At 37.1% G+C, this 26,214-nt stretch overlaps 1 protein-coding gene across 2 annotated transcripts in view; it reads right to left on the bottom strand.

Annotated features, from left to right (window-relative positions):
• LOC129726199 (uncharacterized) overlaps window positions 1–26,214 on the bottom strand; it is a 239,184-nt gene that overhangs the window by 136,137 nt on the left and 76,833 nt on the right. Inside the window, exon 2 of one of the 2 annotated variants that reach the window (XM_055682932.1) lies at window positions 4,278–5,139. The exons of the other annotated variant lie outside the window; for it this stretch is intronic. Coding sequence (XP_055538907.1) covers window positions 4,278–4,351 — 74 coding nt within the window. The 5' untranslated portion in view covers window positions 4,352–5,139. The remainder of the gene's footprint in view (window positions 1–4,277; window positions 5,140–26,214) is intronic. 2 annotated transcript variants of the gene reach the window in all.

Raw genomic sequence — 26,214 nt, 5'->3', positions numbered from 1 at the left:
ACGGTGTCTCTGGTTGAAGAACTTATCTAAAATAAATTAGTATCGCTCTAACACTCGTCATTCGAAAGCTTGAGCTGTCCCCTTCAATATCTTACCAAAATTGAAATGTTCTATCGGGGGGTCTAGAACAATTTGTTTTCGAACATATATTTGTAAATGAAAAGCTAGTGAAATAGAAATAAATAATATGTTTCAGAAATATAAAAAGTTATCAGGGTTCTCTGATCGTACTGAAATATTCAAATAATAAAATAAAATTCACATAATATCAGATTTTTTGAAAAAGGTTGAGTGGGGTGAAAAACGTTTTAGTAACGACCAAGAAAATTTCATTATTCATACATGTTTCATATCATTATTTAAACCCATTGTGCTAGGAACGCAACTCCGTTTTGTATCGATGTCCCCCAATCGAGCTTTAATTTCCAGGGTTTGTTCATCCATGAAATAATTTGTACATATAAGTTTTTGGGAAAGGAGTTAGTGGGGTGAAATGCAGAGCGGAATTCAGGTGTTGGAGCCAGGAACAAAAAATTTCGGCCTCTTTTCTTAAAAAAATTAGTTGAAATGATTTAACGCTTCGCTGGAAGCTGACGAGCAAAACACAAAAAAGGTCTCCAACCTGTATTCACGTCTGGCCTAGGACCAGGGGGGCTCCTTGCTTCAAAAGACCCGGGGCATTTGCCCATGGCATTCTAAACTCTAATGTCCAGGTGCTGCTAAAACCATAAAGTTACTATAACTTTGAGTAGAATGCATCGATTTTTTTGCAACTCGGTATGCTTATTGTACCATTAACCCAAGTGCCCAAATTAATTTTTAGACGGACTTCGAAAAAATCACTAAGGAGCTTTATAAACATTTTTTAAGTTCTTATCGAAGCTTTTTAGAGGTGTAACTGAGGACCGTTTAAAGGTGGCACTAGGCACTAGAGGGTTAAGATTGTTTGAATTACTGGCTACTGGAGATGGTCCGGTTTGGGTTTTTTCAACCGTACCCGAACTATTTTTCCGATCAAACCCGAAAATTTCATTTTTGGGAAACCCGAACTCGACCCGAACCCGAAGCTGTGAAACACGAGCCCGACCCGAACCCGAAATTTTTTAAGGAGGTCAATTTTTTGAACCAATTTGAAGCTGCCCTGAAGCTTTGAGTCTCGAATGATATTAAAACGTTATTGATTTTTACAATTGCATGAAATTAGACCTCGTTATCTTATAAATATGTTTGTTTGATATAGTCAGGTTTGGGGTTTTCAAACCCAAACCCGACATTTTCGAACCCGAACCCGACACTTTCAAAATTTTTCAAACCCGAACCCGTCGACCATCTCTGCTGGCTACACAAGGCTTTGTGACCTATGTTAAGTCACTTTTAGGCTGGATCCATACAACAAAAATCAACAGGTTACTACCCTTACCAACACGCAGATAATCCTGAGTAAGAATCCCCAGGATACCTTTAACTCGGTGACGGAATCGTGAAAGGAATCGCAAACACGATCCGGAGGATTCCCACTCAGGATTCTTATTTAAGAATCCTAGAGCCATATACAGGGCATTCCTGAGGATTCTTTTTTCAGGAATCCTTTTCATGGACGCTCACGAATCCAATGTGAGGAATTCTAGAGAATCTATGCGAATCGTATGTGTTCGTCCGGGTATGAAGGATACTTGATAAGAAATTTGCTTCTGATATTATGTGAAAATAATGCAAAGCGAGTATAAATAACAAAAATTTGAGATATGATTGATTTTAATGGTCTCTCCCAACCGGGATTGGAACATACGAGGACTCAAGCATCGTACCTCGAGACCAACTGGGATGTTATAGAGCTATAGCCTGCTATAGCAAGCATTTTAAATGTAGGCACAAAATGAAGTTGCGCTCCTTGTGCAACAGGTTCTAATGATGGCTTAAACCTTGTTATGAAAAAATCGAAAATCGATATTTTTTAAACGGTGCACTTTTTTAATACGTCCAAATAAAGCTCTTGAGTTGATTTATAAAACGTATTGTTAAAATTTAAGACCTAGTTCTGATGACAAAAGAAAAAAAAACTCCAAATCACCATGTTTATGAAGAAAAATGTAAACATCTAATTATGTAATCTCAGCAACTTTCAATAACCGACATTGTATATTTTTATAGGATAGAATCACCATATCGATTTTCAGAGACATCGATTAAGTGTACAAAAAGTTGGCTTTTTTGTTCTTTTCAGCAGATTTTGGATTCAAAATTTTCGAGTCTTTTTTACCCCACTTTACCCTTTTCAAAAAATCTAAGATCATGCCAAATATTGTTTCATTATATGAAAAAACAAAACTTGAAGGTTTCAACACTATCTGATCGGGCCCCCAGCACCTAAATCCCTTGATAAGTATACATAGATCCCATTCCACCAGCTTTTCGAATACAAAAATTTCTGAAAAAAAATTATTTTGGACCCGCCGATAGAACATTTCAATTTTAGTAGCATATTAAAGGGGACACCTTGAGATTTCAAATGATGAGTATAAGAGCGATACTAATTTTTTTCGGATAAGTTTCTTCTACCAGAGACACCGTGTCTGGGCATCAATCTGCTTTGGGAACATCCATAAATGACGTAGCTTTTTTTAGGTTTTTTTGACCCCCTCCTTCCCCATCGTAGCATTTCGTCACAAAGTCAGGACCCCCCTCTAGATAATTACGTAGCATTATAAATTTTATTATCCAAAACATACCTTGAGTCATAAATGAACAAGAAAAGACAAGAAGGTAATATAAATGACCCTAAACAGACAAAACAGTGATAAAAATAAACAACTAGAAAAAAATCAAAATTTTTATCTTAGTTTTATGTTTGCTACGTAGCTTGGCTTGAGCCCCCACCCTCCCCCTCGTCACATTTCGTCACAAAACTGCAAACCCCTCCCTCCTCCCTCAAATGCTACGTCATTTATGAATCTTCCCTTTCGGAAATATCAATAATGGGAGGTAATCGGTGATTTTCGGTTGTTTACCGAAACAAATAATTGAAATATGTCATTTGTGTGGAACCTACCCCGCATAAGTCGGGAGGGGTGTCAAACCATCATAAAAGTTTCTTGTACTCTAAAATCCTCACTTTCCGAATTAGCCTCTCACTTTCTTACAGTCGGCGTGCGACCAGACCGAATCAAGCGCCAAGAATATTATTTTCAATTATTGGTGTTCAAACTTTAACCTTCACATATGGTTTCTGCAAACTGCTACAGAAATTTTTTGTTATAATATCATGATGAACAATTCTAATGATTTCGTTTTTTATGAAAGATAGTAGGGAGGGAGGGGTGTCATATTACCATAGAATTTTTTTTTTATATTACCATAAAGATTTTTTTCATTTCGTGCTATTGGTTTATTTTTTTTTGGAACACGACTCATTTTTGAGAAGCTATTGAAAAATGCTATTTTGGGAAGGTATTGATGATTACATCTCTCAGTTGGTCTCGAGGTACGTTGCTGATCTAACAAGCCAGTTGTCGTGGGTTCGAGTCTCGGCTCGGGAGGTACTGTTAGTGTCAGTAGGATCGTAGCGCTAGCCCCGCAATTGTCCTATACACTAAACAGATGGCTGCGAAGTCTGTGAAAAAGAAACAGAAGGTCGAGTTCCGAATCGGAATGTAGCACCAAGGCTTTGTTTTTTTTTGATGATTACAAATGATTTTATGGCCAGTACAATTTGTTTGATCGATATAACGTCTTCGGCAAAGTTATAGATAATAATTTTGTCTTTTCGAAAAAAATGTACACTCTAAAAAATTTTTTTTAATTTAATAGCTTTTCAAAAATGAGTCGTGTTCCAAAAAATAAACCAATAGCACAAAATGGCATCTTTTGCATATAGAGGCGTCTATGGAAAGTTTCAGCCAAATCAAAAATGGTCGATTAAATTGATTGCCCGTTTTTTTTGTGGAATTGCTCAGCACTGAAAAATCCGAAAAAATCACAAATATTTTGAGCAAACTTTTGAATTTTCATTTCGAATTTCCACGCATTTTTTTTTTGTCCTGTATGTGTTTTTTATGTGCGTATGAGTATACTGTAAGAATTTTGGTTTCACATCAATGAAATCAAATGAGATCTGCAAACACAAAACTTTATCAAAGAATTTTTTAAATATTTGTTAACTTTTGAAATCCGACTGTGCCTCTTCCGAATTGCAATGTAAAATGATATGTGAAAAAGAATTATGTATACCGTGTTCTTCAAATTTCACACCTTCTCAACTGTTTTGCAGCACGACCTACCTTGTTTCCAGGTACTGGAAGTACTGGTATACCGGTTTTCTGAACAAGAATCCTTCTGCTTTCTCCACCATCATAATAGATTTTCATTAAAACACTGAGGAAGAAATACTTAACACCTTCAGCCTGTTCAACACCACCATCCGTTTCTTCTTCCTAGTTTTGTCAAAAAAAAGCACGACTCTGCTGTTGTGCTACTGCAAATATGATCACTTAGTGGCACTGGTTGATTGAACACTATTTTGTCGATGCATTTGCGCAATTTAAAATCTATCACTGGAAATAAGCACTTCCTATTTGCAAACCTCCCACGCCCACAGGCATCGATGGCGAATCGAATTCCTTCTCTTCACTTTGAGCTGAATATACCGGTGCTTCTAAAGGTTAATTAGAAATCACTTCAGCTACTTCAACACTTGTTTTTCTTCTCTTCTCTGTCGCACGGGTAAAAAATAGCTCCCAATCGTAATCCCATAGCAGTTTTTCTAATTAGGTTGGATTGTCCGATTTGCTAGAAAAAAAAGTGGAGCTTCCGCAAATCCGTGCCGTTATGTAACAAATCCTTTTACTACCCTGCGGCGTGATTCAAAGATAACGGAGAAGCTTACCATTGAATTATATCACAACTTTTCTTATTAAACATGTCGCTTTGTACGAGCTCGTCTTGACTTAATTACGTACACTATCTAGCCTAGAGAGCAGTAAAGCAGTCATACCAACAACGGGTTTGGTCGATGAGATTTATATGATTGGTTCGTTCTGTTTTTTTTTCTCGATTTGATGGCTTCGATGAAAAGGCACCTCTGTTTTCCAAGCTGGATTCTGATGGCTGTTACACGACAAACAATCGCATATTGCGGGTGATCTGAAAAATGTAAGTTTGGTTTTGGTTCGGTTGTTTGTGGGGGAGTTTTATCGTCCGATAAAATCCTCACAGGGCGTGCGTTGCATTGTTGTTGTTTGGAACTTCGACGCTGCGGTATTGCACGGATAAACAACACACATTTTAGAATTTCCTTTTGCGTTCCGTAGGATTGGTTGAAAATTATTTGTTTTCTTTTTCAAATACATGAAAGGAAAGAATGGATTTTCATTGCTCAAAACCTATGTGAAAATCTGATCAACATGGCAATGTGGCTATTTTCGGTTCTGAAGTTCATAACCAGTTAACAAGTTGACTGACAACATAAAACCGTACTACAATAAATAGTAGTCTGTGCTCCGGTGCCTAAATTCTTGCCATACAGGACCCTAGTTGACTTTGGTGAACTAGACAATGCCCACCCACTGCACTGCAACAACAACGGTGCTGGCTAGTATAAACAAAGGCAGCTTCAGCTGCAACGATTGCTGTTGACAAAGGACTAGACAATTTAGTAATATTTCATCCACTTCCACAATCCAGTGGCCAACGGTACAAACCACAAACTCTGGCCTAGAACTACCCTGGCTGGTGACTCACTTGAAGATATTTATGGCCGTAAACAAAACGCGTTAGTGCAGAGCTTCGTTGCTGCTGAAGCATGCAAAATACGGCCGACGGAATTCATCGAAAGGAAGAATACCGTTGCGCATGCAACATGGTCCCGTGGTGGCGATGCCGGAGCGGTGACAATCCGCGATTCAAAGCCAACACGGCGTTGTGACTGCAGATGACATGTGTGTTGGCAAACGAAAATAAACTTACCCGAGTGTTTATCATTCTAATACATATGTCAAACGTTGGTACATTTGTACCGGCAATGGGTAGGATGGTTTCTTCTACCAAAATCAGCATGATACATGCTCGGAAGGCAGAGCACACTTCAAAGTGACAAAGGTCGGACGACGTGTGCCGTCCTCCTTGGGCTCATCCTTATTATGGTGAAATATTTTCCTTTCGCTTGTTTGTACGGTTCGAGTGCAGGCAGACTAATTAGACCGATTATGGCTTAGTTGCCGACACTGTCCGAATGAGGAAGACATAACGAGATTGGGCTACTTGTTTACAGGGCAAGATAAATAGACTGAGTTCAAGATAAACTGAAACAAGTTTTTTTGGACATCTTGCGAGACAGAAAAAAACATTCTGCGCATTCTAACCTAGAAGAAATAAAAGTGTTGTTGAAATATACCAGTAGCACCAATAATTGTATTATATCGACAAATCGGAATTTAAATGAATTTTAAATCGTTAAACAGAAATATTGTGGCTTTCAAATGTCAAAAGTTACCTTCACCATTACTCACAAGAAAGATCTGTTAAACCTTTCACCTTTTTTTTACATTGGTGCTTTTTGGAATATGGTAGAATAAAAACTAAAAACTTATAGATTGTTTAAAAAAAAAAACAAAAAAAAAAATTCAGTTTTTGTTACAGTGTAATTTTTTTTTTGGAAGGATAAAATTATTATATATAACTTTGTCGAAAACTTTATACCGATCAAAGAAACGGTTTAAACGCTGCAAATATTTTTTATCAATAATGAATGTTAGGCGCAGGCGATTATCTCATGACCTGATGTCCCGGGTTTTGTGATTTGTATGACATACAGTCATACCTCGATATAAGGCAACTTTATTTTTATTTTGTTAAGTTATATCGAAGCAAAAAAAATTTTTTTAAAATTTATGCTAGAATGTTAATGGTTGCTCAAATATGCGCGAAAACCCATTTTCCATCACCTATCAGTATTTCTGAACCTTTCTTATGCCCATTTAGAAATATTTTCAGAAGCAAAACAAATTTTTTTTCAATTGATACACAGGTTACTCAAAGATGCGTGAAAACCTATTTCCCATCACCTATCAGTAATTTTGAACCATTCTTATGCCCATTTAGGACAATTTTCAACAAGCAAAAAAAAATTTTTAATTCATGCAAGACTGTTGACGGTTACTCAAGGATGCGCGAAAACCTATTTCCCATCACCTATTAGTATTTTTAAACCTGTTTTATACCTACAAATCCCGCCACAGATCTCCCTTGCCTAAAACAAATTCTAGACAACATTGCTAATTTTCCCTTCCAAATTTGCCAACACCCTTCCGGCGAACTTATCCACCGTTTCTTTGTACAAGGCACAGATAAACCAAAGGTGGAAATAACAACTCCTACCATCAACTGGCTTCGTGTGTGGAAGAATATTAGTAGTAAAAATCTATTGCCTTCCCAGCGCAGCGCTTTATACATCTACGTGAATCAAAAAATCAATCACAAACTGTTGATGCACACAATGCGACGAGCGGATACCAACGTGTGTACCAATTGCACAGCAGATGTAGTGGAAACCATTCAGCACAAATTTTTCGACTGTTTCAGAGTAAGAAATGCATTCAGATTTCTACAACAAAAATTAATGGAAATGAGTGGCGGTCGCACATTTCGAGCAGAAGAACTTCTCTTTCCTTCACTAGAGGGAATTTCATTAACAACAAAAATAATACTACTAAAGACATTAGTGGTTTATATCACCTTCATTGAAATTTGTAATGATAGGATAGACGTAGGCACACTAAGATTCAGTATTGAAGTCGAGGTTTAAATGATAATGTATATAATTTTTAATAACTAGAATCGATAATAAATGTACTTTTACAAAAAAAAAAAAATGCCCATTTAGGACAATTTTCGCATTAGTTTCATTAATTTTAAAACTTACTACAAACACTTTTTTGAAGCAATTTATACCCCGAAAACAGTTGCTGTATCATTTATTTTCAATTTCAATACATTTACGAAGTTACGTTATATCGGGGTAAAAGTTACGTTATATCGAGGTTGTCTTATATCGAGGTTGCCTTATATCGAGGTATGACTGTACATCGAATTTTGGGATAATCTTCTGCACCGAGTGTCCATTATTGATAAAAAAATATTTTTGACATTTAAACAGTTTGTTTGATCGGTATAGTGTCTCTGGTAAAGTTGTGGATAATAATTTCATCCTTCCAAAAAATTATACACTGCAAAAAAATATTATTTTTCTCTAAAAATCATAACTTTTTTGATGATGATGATGGTCCCACCTCATGCCCCTACATCGGTTTGAGCTGGACGATTTATCTATACGAGATATTTTTAAAAACATGCAATGTAACCAGTTGGCAAACAAATAACGGACTGGTTATTAATTTCATGCATAGTAACCCTTCAAATGAATACCAATAATTTAAAAAAAAAATTTGACGGATTTCCAATCCAAGGCTCATCCAGAACGTTTCCAACCCGAAAATTATTTGGACTTGATTAGGAATTGAGCCTAATGTTAAAGAGCGTACACTAATCAGAATTGGTTCTAGATAACGATCTAGAGCTACGAGAGAGATCCAATGATACTATAGTTCTCGATAACGAGCTCTACAGATCACAGGCAAACTCAAGCCTTTTTGGTTTTCGCTCCAAACCCTGTTTTAAATTGTGAAAACAGATAAATTGTTAAAAAGAAAGTAAAATAATTTAGAAAATATTACAAGCCAAAAGGCAATTCGTCAACCCGATATGCTTTTTGATCCATTTCAGGGGTTTAAACCTGATGTACTCATATCAAGATTGTCTAACATAATAACTTAATGTACCAAATAAATTTTAAAAAAAAATTTCAATTTTACAATCTTCTTTATAAATTTACAAAAAATCTATGCTGTCTACAAAACAGACTTTATGTGTGAAATACAAAGCCATTTAAGCTCTGCCATTTTTGCTGCACGTTTTACTTGCCTGGGCATCGAATTGAAAAAGTTCATTCCTTTGTACAACAGAGAGTTCTGTGATCTTCCGAAAAGAAAATGTGGTGTTCTGGCATCTTCCGCGTTTCTAGTGTTGTACCTGTGCAAAACTTTTCCTCTAATAATCCGGTCACACAAATATCGAGGCAACATATTATTAAAAAATTTATATAGAAACACCATTGTCAAAAAATATACTCTTTGCTTCACAGAAAGCCATCGTAATGCTTCCAGCATAAAACTCGAGGAAGTGTATCTATTACATTTTAATATTAATCGCATAATTCTATTTTGTAAACGTTGCAATCTCAATATTTGCGTATTGTTTGCCAGGAATAAAATCGATGAGCAGAAATCTATATGTGGTGAAATAATTGACTTGTACAACTGAATTTTAATACTAATAGTCAATTCATTCTTTAACCGGCACAAGACACCGTATTTTTTGGCCCTTTTTTTTGATGACATTATTAATGTGAGACTTAAAAGTTAATCTGTCATCAATAATTACTCCAAGATACTTTATTTCATTTACGCGATCAATCGTCTCACCATCAATTTCAATATTTACGTCTAGTCTGGAGTTGGCTGAAGAAATTATCAAGTACTTTGTCTTACTAATGTTTGACTTTAGTTGCTTAAATTTTAACCAATTCACTAGATAATGTAAATCTTGGTTTAGAAGTGCTACAACATCAAGCGGATGCTTCGCTGCAATGAACAGAACAGTGTCATCAGCGAATAAATCAATATCACAGAACCGTAAGACTCGCTTCAAGTCATTAATGTAAATAATGAATAAAATGGGCCCTAGAACACTTCCTTGCGGTACACCAAGTGTATTAGCAATGGAATCCGAATCAAAATCGTTAAAACGAGTCTTCTGAGTTCTAGCACACAAAAAGCTTTCAAACCATTTGTATGCTGTCCCTACGACACCAAAGCACTCCAATGTTTGTAACAATAAGGGCCTAGAAATTGTTTTAAAAGCGCGTTTTCCAAAAACACCGCAAAAATAGTTTCTTTGGCCTCTAATTCTCTTTTCAATTAGCTAACACCAGATTCAAAGCAGACTCACAAGAGTGACCCTCTCGATAACCTGATTGCTCTGGGATTAGCAAGTTATTACTATTTAAATAATTCATCAGCAGGCCTTTTACAACAAGTTCTAATATTTTCTCTAATGTGTGCAACATGTTAATGGCACGAAACTCTTCGGCTTTATCCGTCCCAGTAATCTTGGGGATAGGAACCACAAGAGATTCCTTCCAAATTTCAGGCACGTGCCCCGTTTGTAATGATTCATTAACAAGGTCCAGCAGTTCGTGTCCAATGACATAAAAGCAATCTGGTATTACTTTTGCGTTGACATTGTCGATACTAGCCGATCTCTTCAAAGAAAAACAAATATCTTTCAACTCTGCAAAAGTTTAGTTTTTATTCTACTATATTGCAAAAAACATCAATGTATAGACAATTATTTGCAGCTTTTGTGAAAAAAAAACAGATTTTCAAAGAGTAGACTCTTATAGACATTTAATTTATAATGATTCTTTTAACTTTTCTTTGAGGAGAATTTTTTTCTTGAGTTTTATATTTTTCCTTGAACGACAAAAATGCTCTCTACAACTTTGCCGAAGACATATCATGGATCAAACAAACCATTTTGGCTCGAATAAAAAGATTTTTTTTAATTCTTAACCTTGTTGAACACACCATTTTAATTAAACGAGCCGTTTTTCTGATATAAAATATTTTATCCATCAGTCACATTTTTGGATAGGCCTTTTCAAAACAGCACTCGTGAGTCTACATGAAGAAATCTACACGAAGAAATCGGAAATGATTGATCAGGATCGATATGCGAAGTACACACTTAAAATTTATTACCGGGTCTCGGTAATTTTTGCCGAGAACGGCACCACTGAGTGCTCGGTTTAAAAAATAATGACAGCTGTCACATTTTTTCGTAAATCTCGGTTCAACCTAACTGAAATTTCGGCATAAATTATTACCGAGCTATCACTGCCAAGATTACGGATATTTATGTTTCCACAAACGTTCATGATTTTCAAATTTTTTTTTCTGAAAGACAGAACAGAAAATTAAATTTGGATGCCACTGAAGCCCGAAATAATATTTTTAGTTCCAAGTTGAATGCCCAGAGGTCGGAAATCAACTCCAAACGACATTTGAAAATCCACGGTTATGAACTCCGGTATCGAGAATACATCCTAAAAACGCCTAAAAATATAAGGATTTTTCCGAAACCAGCAGGATATTCAAAAACTGGAAATCAGGTACCAGTTTGAAATCCAAGATGGTAAACTCCGGTTTTCGGAACAGCCTAAAATAGCCAATTAGCATCCAATATGAGTGTTTATAGACGTAGATGACACTTGGAGTGTTCTTCTGGCTGATTTCTGGAAAATCGCCTAAAAGAGCCCAATATTACTCGATATGGGAATTCCGGGATTGGCATGACAGAAATTTTTGAGATGAGGAAAGGTCCCGGCTCAAAAATGTTCAAGTCCCAGAATGTTGTTTTTTTCGAATTTTGTTTTTCGAGATAACACCAGATCTCGAAGTTTCTTGCATTTTAGAGACATTTGGCATTAAACAAAATCTCGTTACCGATAATTTTATGTACTATCATTTGTGAATTTTTTTCATCGATCAAAAAAGTGAAACTTTGACCGGCTTAAGGCACGTGTTCCAAGGTCCAATTGAGCTGCAATTTTGCATGGAGGCTTTTTTCAAGAAGACGAAACTTTTGAACACTAATGCTAAGCGAAATTAGAAAAGTCGATTTTCATTGTCACTCAAAAACTTGCGCGTCCTTTTAATCGGGTTCGAAGAAAATAACCCTAACACTGTAGAAACGCGATCTTATTTAGAACGCATTATCATATAGACAATCAGGTTTCCAAAACCCTAAAACCTGCCACTTTTAGAAGAAATATCTGACTCATCCGCAGTCCCATACAAAGTAACAGCAAACATACGGACGAAGCCCGCGCAGGACCCATATTCAATTTCAATTTCGAACCAGATTGAAAACCACTGCGACAGGTCAAGGTTATTTTGATTTGCTACTCACATGCAAAAGCTGCTTTCATTCAACTTCAACACTTTGGCGCTCTACATCAATAATCAAAAAAGAAGAATAGAAAAAACATCGCCAACATCGATCCGTCAATGGTGGTACCATAATGCTATCGAACCGATCTGAACTGAGTGGACTTCTTTGCTTCATTCAACCATTTACTGCCCGGTTAGACTTTCAAGCAAATAACATTCGAAACGTTCATCGCCAATCCGCAGCATATTTGTCAAGGCAATATACCCTAATTTTCCGATTCCTCGCCAATTTGGGCGATAGATGGATAATGCCGATACGCGTTGAAAGGTTTCACAGCCTTTTGGCACGGGTTGCTCGACACCAGCTGTCGTAACCGACCACGTCTCAACTCAGCAGGCAGATAAATCATGGTCGGATCGGATGACTATTTTTAGGCCGATCTGAAGAGCTGGTGTTTCCTGACCAAACCATTTGCGTTAGCATAATAGAGACAATCAGTAGCAAGAGAGGCTAAATGTGTAGATTGCTAAAACCCGGCTTGTGATTAGCTTTTACACTGAAAAACAAAAGGTTTGATGACCAATTGAATGAACCACGTGAAGGAGACAAAGTGAAATACATTGAAACACGATAATAAGATAGCCAGTGCTTTTCATCGAGCATTTATGTCAAGCAATGCAATGAATGTTATGTTAATACACTATCCATCAATGGTAGTACCTCCTTCTCGATCTAGAAAAAAGCCTGTGTTAAGTATGCTGCCTGTTTAGACACTATCCAGCAGGTGCAGGTTCAGTTGAGCTTTTATTCATGAATTCACCTTTTCACTGCTAATCATGCAAGACAGAATAGGCGCCACTCCTTTCGTTTCCGGATGGAACGTTTTCCGAGAAGGTAGACTACATTCGAATAGGAGGCAAAGGTACACGGTCTGAACGTGATTTCACTCGGCTCGCTGGTTGATGAGTACCTTCGATAAAAGGCCACAAGATAAGAGCCACACTGAGCGAATGATTATACTGTACGGAACATTTCTTAATTATACAGTATCTTGTCACCAGCATAGCAACGTTCGTTGGTACGATGGGCCTAGGCAAATCGTGAACGATTTAGCCATGAAAAGTTTGTTCCTGGCTTGTTCGGCGGGACGAGAAACACGAGTTTTTGTTGTTTGTGATCGTATCATTTGGACACTTTTCGCTAGATGTTTATTCACGACGATGATTAGTAACAAATGTGCGCCAAAAAAGGATATCGGGAAGTGGGCTGTTGTTGCTGGTTGTGCGAAGCAGGTGTGCGCTATGTCCGCCAGCTACTTTACAAGCCCGCACTATGCGAAATGATGAATGGTTTCGTGTTTTGCATGTGTCAGGCTGGATGTATTAACAAATTACCGCTGGGGCATTTTACTTGCCAATGGCGAATAACAAAACCAGAAACGTTAACTGATGTGAACTAAGTTCGAGTATTGAGAGAGTGGATGTGGTCGTTGAAATTGTAGCACGCAGCCTAGTTCGAATTGACTAACCCTGGAGACTAGTAAAACAGGCATACGTTATTTTCATTCATTGCCCTTATGACCATCATGATATTTGAACGGCTGACACCTTAGAAGTGACACAGCAAATCCATCATGTGCTGGGTATTTTTTCCTGGAAATCAATATCCACTACAATCTACTTATTTGGAAAAGGATCTCCAGTGGATTTGCAAGTCAGAATATCAATTATTCCGTACTAGACTTGTAGAACGAGTTCATTTTAAAGGCAGCGTAAGAGACAAACAAGCTTAAACCGTTTCGTGAATCTGAGCTGCTGTGTCGATTTGCAAGAAAATTAAAATCCTTAATTGAAGAGTTTTGGTTGATAAGTTGTGGCGTACTTTTGTTGTGGCCTCCGTTTGTTTGAGAGCCTCGTACAAAGACTTATTTATCCAATTTACAAGAAAAAGAACCTGCCAAATTTTACAACATTCAAAAAATGTATGAAACCTGATTAGTGCTTTAAAAGTGCGTGATTCTGCAAAAAAAGTATGATATGAGTCTCTGGATGAAATCTGATGCTCTGTTCCTGGCTGATACGTACATTATTTCTACATTCAATGACAATAATATAATTGAATCTCCTCAAGAATATAATCCCTAAGTTGATCAGCATTTGCTCAAGACAATGATTTTATGCAGACACTTCTAGAGAAACATTTCAAAAGGTCCTACAACAGTAGGTGGCAGGAAAAAATGCGAAAATGTTCAAACGTTAGATTTGGGTCATTTTGTGTATCTTATTAACTGTTTTGTTGAACAGTGTATTTGTTTACATATACTTGCTAGTGTTGCAACAAAACATCGAAATCGGTTTATTGCAAATATATGAAAATGTACGTCAAAGAAATGATTACGACTTTACTGCTCACCAAAAAGCCGCCGAAAGAGATTGCCGAGGCCAATGTATGTCATTTGACCACAGTTTATCGCATCAAAAAGTTTCTACAGGGTGGCCCTAAGCTGCGAGAGCCGGGAAGTGGACGCCCTTGGTTCGCAAGTACGCAAATCGTGATCATATCGGTCCGTCAAAGATAGCTTGCAACCGGTACATTCTATACGGAAACTTGTCAAGGATGCCAATATTTCTGAGCAATCCATGCGAAAAATCATCTAAGAAGACTTGCATGCATCTTCCAGAGCTGGAGTGAAACGCCATTTAATCACGGAGCGGATAAAAGAACTACGAGTAACTCGTTCGAAGGAATAGCTTTGCTGAAAAAAAACCTAAATTAATTCACCTAGCGGTCAGACCCAGCCTTTCTCATTCAAACTTTTATTTGTTTCAATAAATTTAGATGAACGCTTCAATCCAATAAATGTATATTCACTCATAAGGTTCCAAAATAGTGATGTTGTAATCTATACATATAAAAATGCAGTCCGGTCTGTCTGTCTGATCCATATAGGCTCGGAAACTACCAAACCGATCGACGTGAAAATTTGTATGTAGGGGTTTTTGGTGCCGATAAAGGTTCCTATGATAGTTTGAAACCCCTGCTTCTTCTGGAAGGGAGGGGTTCCATACAAATGAAACATAAATTTCTGCACAACTCAAAAACAAACCAAGTAATTGAAACCGAATTTGACATGTGGATGTTTTAAGGGGTTTCAAATATGTCCATAATGGTTCGACACCCCTTCCTTTTCTAGAAAAGAGGGGTTCCATACAAATGAAACACAAATTTCTGCACATATCGAGAGCTAACCAACTAAATGGAACCAAATTTGGCAGGTGAATGTTTTTAGTGGTAACAAATTTGTTCCATAATCGACCTCAGGCCTAAAATAAACAATATAAGTATCTCTGGAACCAGAATTATGCATGTAACTAACAATTGACCTCAGGCACCATTTTGAATTGCTAAATGGCAACTTCTAGGAAACCGTCGAAAATGACCGAATAATACTCAATATTGATATTTCCGAAATCGAAATAATGCATAGAAACCAAACATTGACCCTGGACACCATTTTGAATATAAAGACGACCACTTTTAGTTTCTGGAAAACAACCAAAATAACTAAATAACTCCCAAAATGGGTATTTCCGGTGTTAGATTAATGCCAGAAAATCTGCTGGAAATGACCGAATACCACCCAATATTATTATATTCAGAATTAAGGCGATGTACCGAAGCCAAATGTCGAAGATGTTGTTATTTCGATAAAACCAATCATTTCAAACGATTTGTTATTTGACTTTGATCATATTTTATGGCCGATTCGTCGTGCTTTTGCAGATTTTTATTACATCGCAAGCAATCAATAAATTTGAATCATTTAAATAGTACGATACCATATTTTAATTATGTTTAGGCCACATATATCGATCAGAGCAGGTATATTTTTAAATAGTCTTTGAATTTCTTTTCTTTCCATAACTTTTGAGCCACATATTAATTTGTTATGAAGTTTGTTATTTGTAAGTTTGAGAGATGACTCGTTCGTATGACACGAGTTATGTTCAAATAAGTCATGTAATCTTTGAGATAATAGACTTTCGTTGTTTTATTAACAATATAATACATAACTGTTGCTTAAGTTCGATTATAATCAAATAAAATGGGAACGTATAGGGCAGCCAAAATTTGCAACCACGTGGTCAATCATAATTCATCAGTTAACCCTTAACTGGCCCGTTCATCTGACAATAATATTGATCAAATCGATTTTCTAATTTCTGAGATAATGAAGTTTCGTGATTTTCACATTTCGGTACATTACAGACGAAGTTTGAAATTAATTTCAGACGAAGTTTGAAATTAATTTCATGGAAATCGGTCCAGCCATCTCTGAGAAAAGTGAGTGAGAATAAAAATCTGCACATACACACACACACATACACACACACATACACACACACATACATACAGAAAATGCTCAGCTCGTCGAGCTGAGTCGAATGATATATGCCATTCGGCCCTTTGGAGCACTTTTATATATTCGGTTTTGCAAGAGATTGCTATACCTTTCTAGGAGAAAGGCTGTTTTCTGACGAAAAGCTGTTCAGCATCGAAGCTGTGTCCAATAGCCGCTAAGACCGATTTCTTTCACCGAAGGAAGTTGAGAATGTTCCTGAAAAAGTGAAGTTCTAAACCAAACATTCGGCTACACCAGTTTGGCTTGATAGCGTTCAACGGTTTGAAAATGCCGCCTGTTTTTATTTACCCTAGAAAGATAGTCTGCGTCAATTCGACTTCTCGTTTTTAGTGACTTTGCCCTTTTCTTTTTTAAATAGTGCGAAAACGTTCTCCTTTAATAAACGGAATTCTGTTATTTGTTATGTATCGATGTGTTAACACCGTAGTGATCACTCATTATTAAATTTTACACAAAAAAATGCATTTTAAATAATTTTAAATTCATGCATCAATTTAATGCCAAAACAAGGTTATCTTTCCAAGGTTAATACTGGTGTTGATATCAACACTAAGTGTATATCGGTATTTTGAAGGATCGTGTGCTTCTCTGCGTGAAGGTCAACTTCTCTAAAGATCAATACGTTGTCCTACAACAGGATGGAGCGCCATGTCATGTGTCTAGCAATGGGCGATTTTCGGAAAAAAAATTGGTGTTGTTAGTCTCGCTCGTAAGCATACAATACATCATGTGAGGTTCTCGTTGCTACCGCTATCACACAGTGGAGAATGCTTCATTCAAGCTATTTCTCGTTCTTTTTCGCATTCTTTCTTGCTCGCATTCGCTCTCGAGATCGTATGCACACACTCCCGTGTATTCTCTTCGTGTGTACCTACTCCTTTACTCACGAGAACGACCAGCCGAAGAAAATTGTTTCTACACTGAGAGAAAAACACTTAAGAACTTCATAAGTTACAACTTATGAACATGCATAATTTTGATTTCATAAGACACATATGCATTACATATCAGGCTTATAAATTTCATAAGTATATTTTAAGGATTTTCATATGAAGGTATTGTGCATCCCATACGCGTAACTTATGATTTTCATAAATGTCAACATTGTGAAAATTCCATAGTCATATCTTATATCTGCAAAATGGCAGACCAGAATTGTTGATTTTATTGTTAGGGCACCGTCAGATAAGTGTTTGAAGTTTTTGGATAAAGCTAAGCTGAAATTTTCACAGCTGGTAAAAATTGGAGCAAAAAACTGTAAGTACCTCTCTACAAATCCTACCATTACATCATGTCATCTATGTTTATTCTAGCAACTAATAAATCTTGTGATCATCAAAGAGGACAACGCTGGCAAGAGGAATTAAAGGCGAACTTGTTTCTCGAAATTCAAAACCTCGAAATATTACCTGACATTTACTTGTACTTTTAATCATATATTTGCTAGTAAAAATAAGTAAAAACTTTTTTTGAACAAAACATGTTAACATTCCCTAGTATTATAAATTTCATGGCAGCAATTATGAACTTTATAACATTAAACTAATGATATTCATATCAATCTCTTCATGAAATTCACATTGAAAAGCTATGATTTCGATATGTCTGTTCTTATAACATGCATACATACGACTAATAAATTTTATAAGTATGACTTATGAAAACCGTTAGTAGCAGAGAATAAAATTTCCCCTCCAATTCATAAGACAAACTTATAACTTCTATAAGGGATCCTTGTGGCGCAAAATCATAAGGGGTTCTTATGGAACTCAATAGTTATTTGCTCTGGGTGTACATGCTTTGCGATGGTTGCAGAGGGACAAAAAAAGGCTATCGGACTACCTTGGCGGCAGTTTGTTTCGATTGGTTTCGCATAAGACTGTTGTAAAAAACTTAGCAAAGCAGTCCAATACCCTACGAGCACAATTTTTCAAGCACTTCTCTCAGTCGAGCAATTTTAACAGGAACTCGCGCACTCTTTTACAACCATTGAGTAGCAATAAAAAGAGTTTTTGCGTGTCGGTGCCACTTGCTGCTACTCAGAGGAATGCATGAAGTATAAAGAGTATCTCGAAAGCATATGTGCAAAAGACTTGAGAAGCGTAGCATATGCCTCATTCTCAAGGAGAAAGGAGGAGAAAGGTTTTGCTTCTACGTCTACGTCTACGGATAACTAAATTCGAAAATGTTTATATTATTGCCTAAAAGTACTTCAAATAATATTTGAAACCAACACCATTCATTTTCGCTTTTTTTTCCGCCGCACTCTGTATCTGCTGCTTTGATCGATTTTTCGATCAAATTTTTTTTTTCAACCGCAACGACTTATTAAAAACGTTTCATGACATCTTCTCTGCTCAATTTGATAGTGGAGAAAACTATAGGAGGATTTCGCGCCAACTCGACTGAGGGTCTGTACAATACTACGAAAGCTCAAAATCGTGAAATTTTTTCATCATGATATATTTTAATATTTTTTTTACCCTCCCAGCTGATCTCGAGGTACGACGCTGGCCTAACAAGCCAGTCGTCGTAGGTTCGATTCTCGACCCGGGAGAGACTGTTAGTGTCAGTAGGATCGCAGCGCTAGCCTCGCAATTGTCCTGTATACTTAACAGTTGGCTGCGAAGTCTGTGTATAATAAACAGAAGGTCAAGTTCCGAATCGGAATGTAGCACCAAGGTTTGCTCTACTTTGCTTTGCTTTATATTTTTACATTTTTGGTAACAACTCGCTCTTTGTAAAAGCTATGTCTTTCGTTTGTGCAAATGTATAGGACTGAATATTGTTGCCTACTATATGCTAGTTTTATAGATATTAAAAAAAATCGAATTATAAGGACTAGTGTGATACGAAATGATGTATCTTCAAAACAAGAGAAGTTAGAAGAAAAAAGTATTCATAAAATTTTTTTAAAACAAACTTTTCTAAACTGTAAGACTGAAAAGTAAGATTGGAGGTATATTAAATATCTTCTGAAAATAACATGTCAAAAAACCAGTATTTGGAGAGTACATAAATTGAAAAAGTCCACGATTTTGAGGTCTCGTACCATTGCAAAGTGGTCGCAGAAGGTAAAAAGTGGAACTTAATTCTATAGCGCCTTTCACTGTCATCCTAGCTTAATGGTGTCTTAAAAACATTTTTTCGTATGAATGACTCGCTTTCGTTTTTTGTACCTAACTTCTGTTAGTTCCATTTTACAGGGAAACGTTGTTCTAAGGAAGCATTGGGGCATACAAAACACACGTTTTTGTCGAAGACTACATATCTCCAGAACTTTTCACAACAAAATTATATGCTATGACTTTGTAATGAAAAGTTCTGGATATATGTGGTCTTTGGCAAAAATGTGTGTTTTATGTGCCCCAACAGTTTCCCCGAGTAACGTTTTCCTGTAAAATGCAACTTACAAAAGTTAAGTACAAAATACTATATTTTGAGTAACTTCCATATAACATACTTTATAACTTTGTACTCAATTAAGATAGACATTTTATTTGTTCAGCTAAGTATCAAATTTTTAAATACTTCTATAACTTCACCGAATGAACCATTCCCCTATATGTTAATTCAAAAAACAAATATAAAAATATCGAGAAGAATAGAATTTAAAATCCTACACTGGAAAAATGTTGTTTTAAAAACAAAATGTAATCATAAAAAAAATCGATCATCTCAGATTTTTTCTGAAATAAGATTTTAGAAGAAAAAAGCAAACACTTTTTCTAGCAAAAACTTTTTTAAACGGCTTCTAAGTGCTGTCTTTCGGAAGGGGTGAAGTTTTTTTTATAAACCAATGTATTTGAATAACAAACAGAGACAGGGAAAAGTTGGCACTGGATGACTTCTAGAGAATTGTCTGAACATTCATTTGAAAATATTGAAAAATCGGATTTCAGATACACTGGAAAAAAATATTTTAGAAACAAAAAGTGAGTTAAAAATCGATCATCTTAGATTGTTTTCGAAATGAGGTTTTAAGAAAAAAATAGTTGAACAAATTAAAGTGGGCAATCTTAGGGAAAAAGAAGTTTTTCTAACAAAACCTCTTTTTGTCCTCTTGGAAGTACAGTAATGAGAGTTAGAAAAAAAATCGGTCATTTCAGGTACATAATTTTGTTGCCTAAAGCAACACATTTTAGGTAAAGCCAGAAAAAAAACTTATAGAAACATGCGACTACCTGTGCAAACATTTTCAAACACCCCAGTGTCTTCACCTCAGATTCTCCTCTAGCTTCACCAGAAAAATCATGTACTGGAATGAATTATTGGATTCGTATAAATACTGGAGTAATTATTCAATATCGTATGGGTGATAGAACTGTTCATTATGTCGGTGCGGGGATTACTTTCATAGCTTTTTTTTCTGTGTGGACTCATCGCTGCGACCAGAGATTAAATCTGTTGTGATATTGTCCAGGTGTTTTCTGTACTCCGCACTTCATATTATTGGCAGTATCACTATTGAAGAAAGTGATACGCTGATCATTCATATCCGTGCTTGTGTGTAAGTTGTACCTTTCCGTTTCAAGCTTACTGCTCTACTATACCGAGCCTCTGTCCATCATAACAATATCGCCTAGTTACAATTCCCTGGAGAGAACTTTCATATGTTACTCACACCAGTTTTATTATAATAGGGACTTACTTTTGTTAGAAGGAGAGTCAACAAAGGTATTGTAGGATTCAGATTGAAGGAAGGGTACGAGGTTGGGAGCCTGAGAATGAACCCATGCTAAAGTCCTTTGACAACCAAAAGGCCTGATTCTACTAAGATTCGAGCCCACGACCACCCGCTTACCAAAGCAGACTCAGTAACCTTGCGACTACGGAGCTCCCCTTCATAGCTTTTTACGCCTATGGCCCTCTATTCATACTACATTTCAAATTTTTCGTAAATAAATGACAAAAAAATGTTCGTTAATCTGGTATCCCTGTGCATTTGTGGTCTAATAGTTATCTATCATGATAGAGCGAGTAAATGTTTTTGTTTATATTTCAAGCCAGACGTACAATTGCGTACAACGCACTCGATAGAAATTAAGGTATGGATTGGAACATAGAACTATGCCTCTTTTTTCGAAAAACGCCTGCAGCTAGCATTTTCATTATTTTGAGCATCGGAAACGTTCGCGGAGTATCACCAAAACAAGCAAGAACAGCGTTGTTAGCTTGTTTATATTATCAGATTCTGAAATTAATATCACATCATATATCAAACTTTCAGTGTTGACAATTTTACAGCTTCGAATCTCGTTGATTAAGCTCCCCCGATATGCAGCACTTATTCCAACGACTGAACGATAAATTATCAAAATTTAGCACGCATCGCATCGATCTGATTCCAAATTTCACAGTTTCCCGTGGTCCTATTAATTGGGACAACATTCCCAACAGACGTCCGGAATGTTTACACACGCCGATTTACAGTTTACCGGTTTTACAACTCGTTACGATGCTAACTGTCATTAAACCATACAATTGATTAGAATGTGTGTGACTTTTGGCGAACGACTGCCGAATCCGCTGGATTCCGACGCGCGGTCGTTTCAGTTTTACATCCGGTGCAACGACAAAACCAAACCTAATGAGGGGTCAATTACCATTCATTATCAACCATTGTTTATCGGCCTGTTTACGGGAAAACGGTTATGCGAATGTCCCATTGTGAAACGCAGAACAGCAAAGTACCTCTAGTAAGGGTGCCCATTCTCTAGTGAGTAATCAAGCAATTACAGGAGAAAAGGTTAATGAATACTAACGCAATTGTTCTGTGTTGTTTTTTTTCAGCACTATTTCATCGGTTCGTCTAAATATTCGAGCTATGTGTTAATGTGAAGTTCCTACGAATCGTCACATTGTTTGACCAGCAGGTGTTCACTAACAAATTCTTTAGGTTTTATTTTGTTTCGGGTAAGCATGGGGTTATGTGTTGTCATAACTTTAAGAATGGCACGCACATACGTTCACTCTTAATCCTCCACAAAAGAATTCCTGCCGATAATGGCAGCTCAAAGCATGCGAATGAAGCTAATATATTAGCAACAGATTTGGATCGGACCGTTTCTTTCCTGTGATTTATTCTGAGGTTTGTTAATTGCAACTGCGAAGAGGAAGGAGCAATATTTACATAACTAAATAAACAGTGCGTGTTGAGAGTTCCTCGCACTGACGCCAAAATTAGATTCAGGTAAATATGTTTGGCAGTCAAAGTTGGCTTCAAGATTTGGTGGGATTACCATATGGTTCTCGAGAAAGTAGGGCAATTACTTTGCTTCACTGTCGGAGCTAAGCAGCGTAAGTTAGCGGAGAATTTGTTGTGACATAATTTAGCGACGATGCGTAGGATTTAATAATTTGTCTCTCAAGGGGAATCCATTTATCGTGTACGCATAGGTTTATCGGCTTTCATCGCTTTGACCGTTATAATCGACTGATTTATCGACTTCCTTCGTTTGTGGTGATGTTTGCACCCAACGGTCTCCGATAACTTCTTACTGCAGTCCATGGAGGAATCGCTGATCGTCGTCGCCGATAAGAAAACGAACGGTTCAGTCGCTGTCCGCTTTGGTTAGTATCTTGGAAAGGGACTTTTTGCTCTGAGCTTGGATTGAATAAGCAAAAAAAAAAAACATCTACAAGGCATCAGCAGATTCATCTACCGATGAGTGTGATACGTACGCCGAAATTTGCACTTGACTTAAACAGGCCTCTTGCGACGTACCGCTCATTAAGGTTTTGGTCGGCGACTTGACACACTGAATCCACCGAATTGAATAATCGCATTTTCTTTACATGGACAAGTAGACAGGTCTGAGACCGCCACCGAGGAGTCAGAACGTGAACGGATACGAACACAGTCGTTGGAACGGTGTTACTACGGAAACAAAGACGCCAGGCAAAATATGCGTCTACTGGACGATAAAAACTTGTTTATATTTCAAAACATAATAACATGCCTTCTATCCCGAGGAAAAAAATCAATGAGGTGTGAAATACATGAACATGGGAAGAAGTACTTGATTGGATGGTAATTTCGTATGATGACTGGCTCCGGCGTGCTGCCGCCGGATCCAAAATATGGCTGGACTCAAGCGGTTGTATGCAAATTGCGGTGCTGCTGACTAGAGTGTCAGGTACGTTTGCTGGAAGCATGTTTCGCGGAATTCTGCCCAAAATGATGTATTCTCCTTGTCGAACATCGACGTCTGACGGACGGTGCCTGCAGATCGGCGTTGTTTTTCATTTCCGGGGCAGTAGAGGCGTGACGTGATTCTATTGTTGGCCTCTTCAAATGTTGGTTTGAGGTTTGTTTTTTCTTTAGCTTTTATATATCAGCATATCTTTAAATTTGAATATTTTTGCCTTTGAAGGTAATGTACTTCAAATAAACAGTAAATAAAAGCTTGTAGCACTTGTGTGAAGAATTATTGTTGTCTTTTTGTTTAGAAATTATTTCTACGGTTCCGAATTGATTCAACGGTATTCAAAATATCTAAAATCTCACCGAAATACCGTAAATTTAGAAACGATTTTGCACACACATTCGGTATAAAAAAAACTTAGTGTAAAAATATACAATATATGCTACTGCGGTGAAGCAAACATAAAGTAGCGTTTTCATGAAAATTCGGAGTGATGGCTCGAAGTCGGCCGTGTGTGGCATCAACACAGTTTCACCTTAAATGGAAAAAATGTTCTTTTTTTCTTGAGTGCATTAACTGAGATTTTTCGTTAAGCTCCTGGCCGTGTAATTTCACACGCACTTCTCCGAGCTCACGTTGCGAAAGGTTTGATCGCATGTGCAAACCTGTGAGCCATAATTTTCCCAGCGCGTAAGCCATAATTGATGATTAATGTCATCCATTTGTTATTATATGTAAATCGTTTGCCCTATGATGTAGGAAGGCTTGAAGTTCATGAATTGGTCCAAGACGCGCAGGACTCGCTCGCTGGCCGCAGCTCGATCTGAGGCAGCCCACATAAATTCAGGTCCACGTCCAGTAGAATCCAATCCAGTTTGGAACCAGCAATCCGGACTGCTGGAACCGGTTATATGCTTTGTGCAATTATTGACTCAGTTTTTTTTCTCTTCGAGCGAAAATAACATATTCTTGAGGGCACAGTTAGGAGTGATCATATTTTCACGAAACGAGCTATCGGACGATGGCTTCTCTGGGTTCGACCAGGTTGAATAGCCAATGTGAAAAGGAAATATTCGATGCTTAACGTTTCCGGCCTTGGGTTCGCTTTTCGATTATGTCAGCACCTGCAGGGTTTCTGCGCACGACTCGAATCGACAATAATAGGAATATCAATAACACAGCGAAATGTTTAGCTTGCTTGATCGAAAACTTCTTCTACGGGCTACCTCTCGCTCTGCCAATGGCCAGCAAAGTATGACAGCACACCACCAGCCGTGATCAAAACCGCACATTCAGGAAATTGTTTTCGGGATAGGTGCGACATTCCTGAATTACTTCGCGTGATCACGAACACCAGCAAGTTGTTTGACTATTTTATACATTCAGTATCGAATTTAATGTGCTCACATTATTAAAACGCCACAACTGATGTATGCAGTATTGTGTACACGCTAAATTTTGTGCAAGGGCAATACTTGACGGATCCTTCCATTTGACACAACCCGGATTTATTCGTTTGGAGTATTTTCGTCAGGCACACGACAAAACTTGACGACGCACAGTGGTCTGGAACTGCATATAGTCGGAAAAAAGTCAATTTTTCAACTTAATGCATCGAGCAAGCCCTCTTCGGGAATCATTTCTGCAGGGTTTAAGCTAGTGAAAAATCATCAGAATGTTCTGATTATTAACGTTGTCATACATTTAACGTAGTTGAGAAAGTAGGCTTTTTGTTCACTTACGACTTCTTTATTTTCACGTTGTTTTCCCAGGTGATTTATTACAGAATGCAGAAGTAGTGATGACTGTTACAATAGTGTCGAAATGATTATATAGCCTTACTCTAGCATTCTAACAACTTCAGATATTCTTTTTAAAGTTGTTTCATGGAAATAAGCACTTCACAAAATAAGTATAATGAAATACTTGGCACTCCAACTTTATGTAGAGTTTTAAATGGTATCCCCGTCGATACCCGCGCTCATCCAAAGACTAAAATGTTCCCTCGTGTTCATAGAGACAGGAACAAGAAAGTTTTCTGGGCAATTTTTGCCGAAACGTTCACAATATCGAAAACAAAAACGAGCGTGCGACGCGCAAGCGGCCATTTTTTAGCAAGCAATGTTAGCTTAGAACGCCACTCATAAAATAAAAATTCAAACTACTCAAATATTAATAGCCCTTACGCATACCTTAACTTTGTTTGATATACCTTGATCGTGAAATTCGAGATTTTTCGGGTTTTTCTTCTTAAACATGCTATAAGTAGCCGTAAATCATGTTTTTTAATATTAATTGCAAAATTTCTCAAAAAATACATCAGGTACTAACCTCTATATCCAAGGAAGAGTTCCTCAAAATACTATTCTCTACAAACTTTCTTTAGACATTTTTCTGCTATTTTGCTTCCTTGAGAAGTTAGCGATAGCGCCGCCCTAGTGGTGAAATTTTGAACTACATTGCCATTACCAAAAGTTGGCCAACAGTTTCACAATCAACTTTCGAGAAGACATCGTTCATCTAGGAGGCAACCCTTAGTAGTTAATAATTTCGCCCTGATTTCAGTTCTTTCCGACCACT

The sequence above is a fragment of the Wyeomyia smithii genome, chromosome 2 (genome assembly GCF_029784165.1).
Source record: "Wyeomyia smithii strain HCP4-BCI-WySm-NY-G18 chromosome 2, ASM2978416v1, whole genome shotgun sequence".
NCBI lineage: Eukaryota > Metazoa > Arthropoda > Insecta > Diptera > Culicidae > Wyeomyia > Wyeomyia smithii.
The sequence above is the reverse complement of the archived record's forward strand: the minus strand, read 5'-3'. Positions and strand labels throughout refer to the sequence as shown.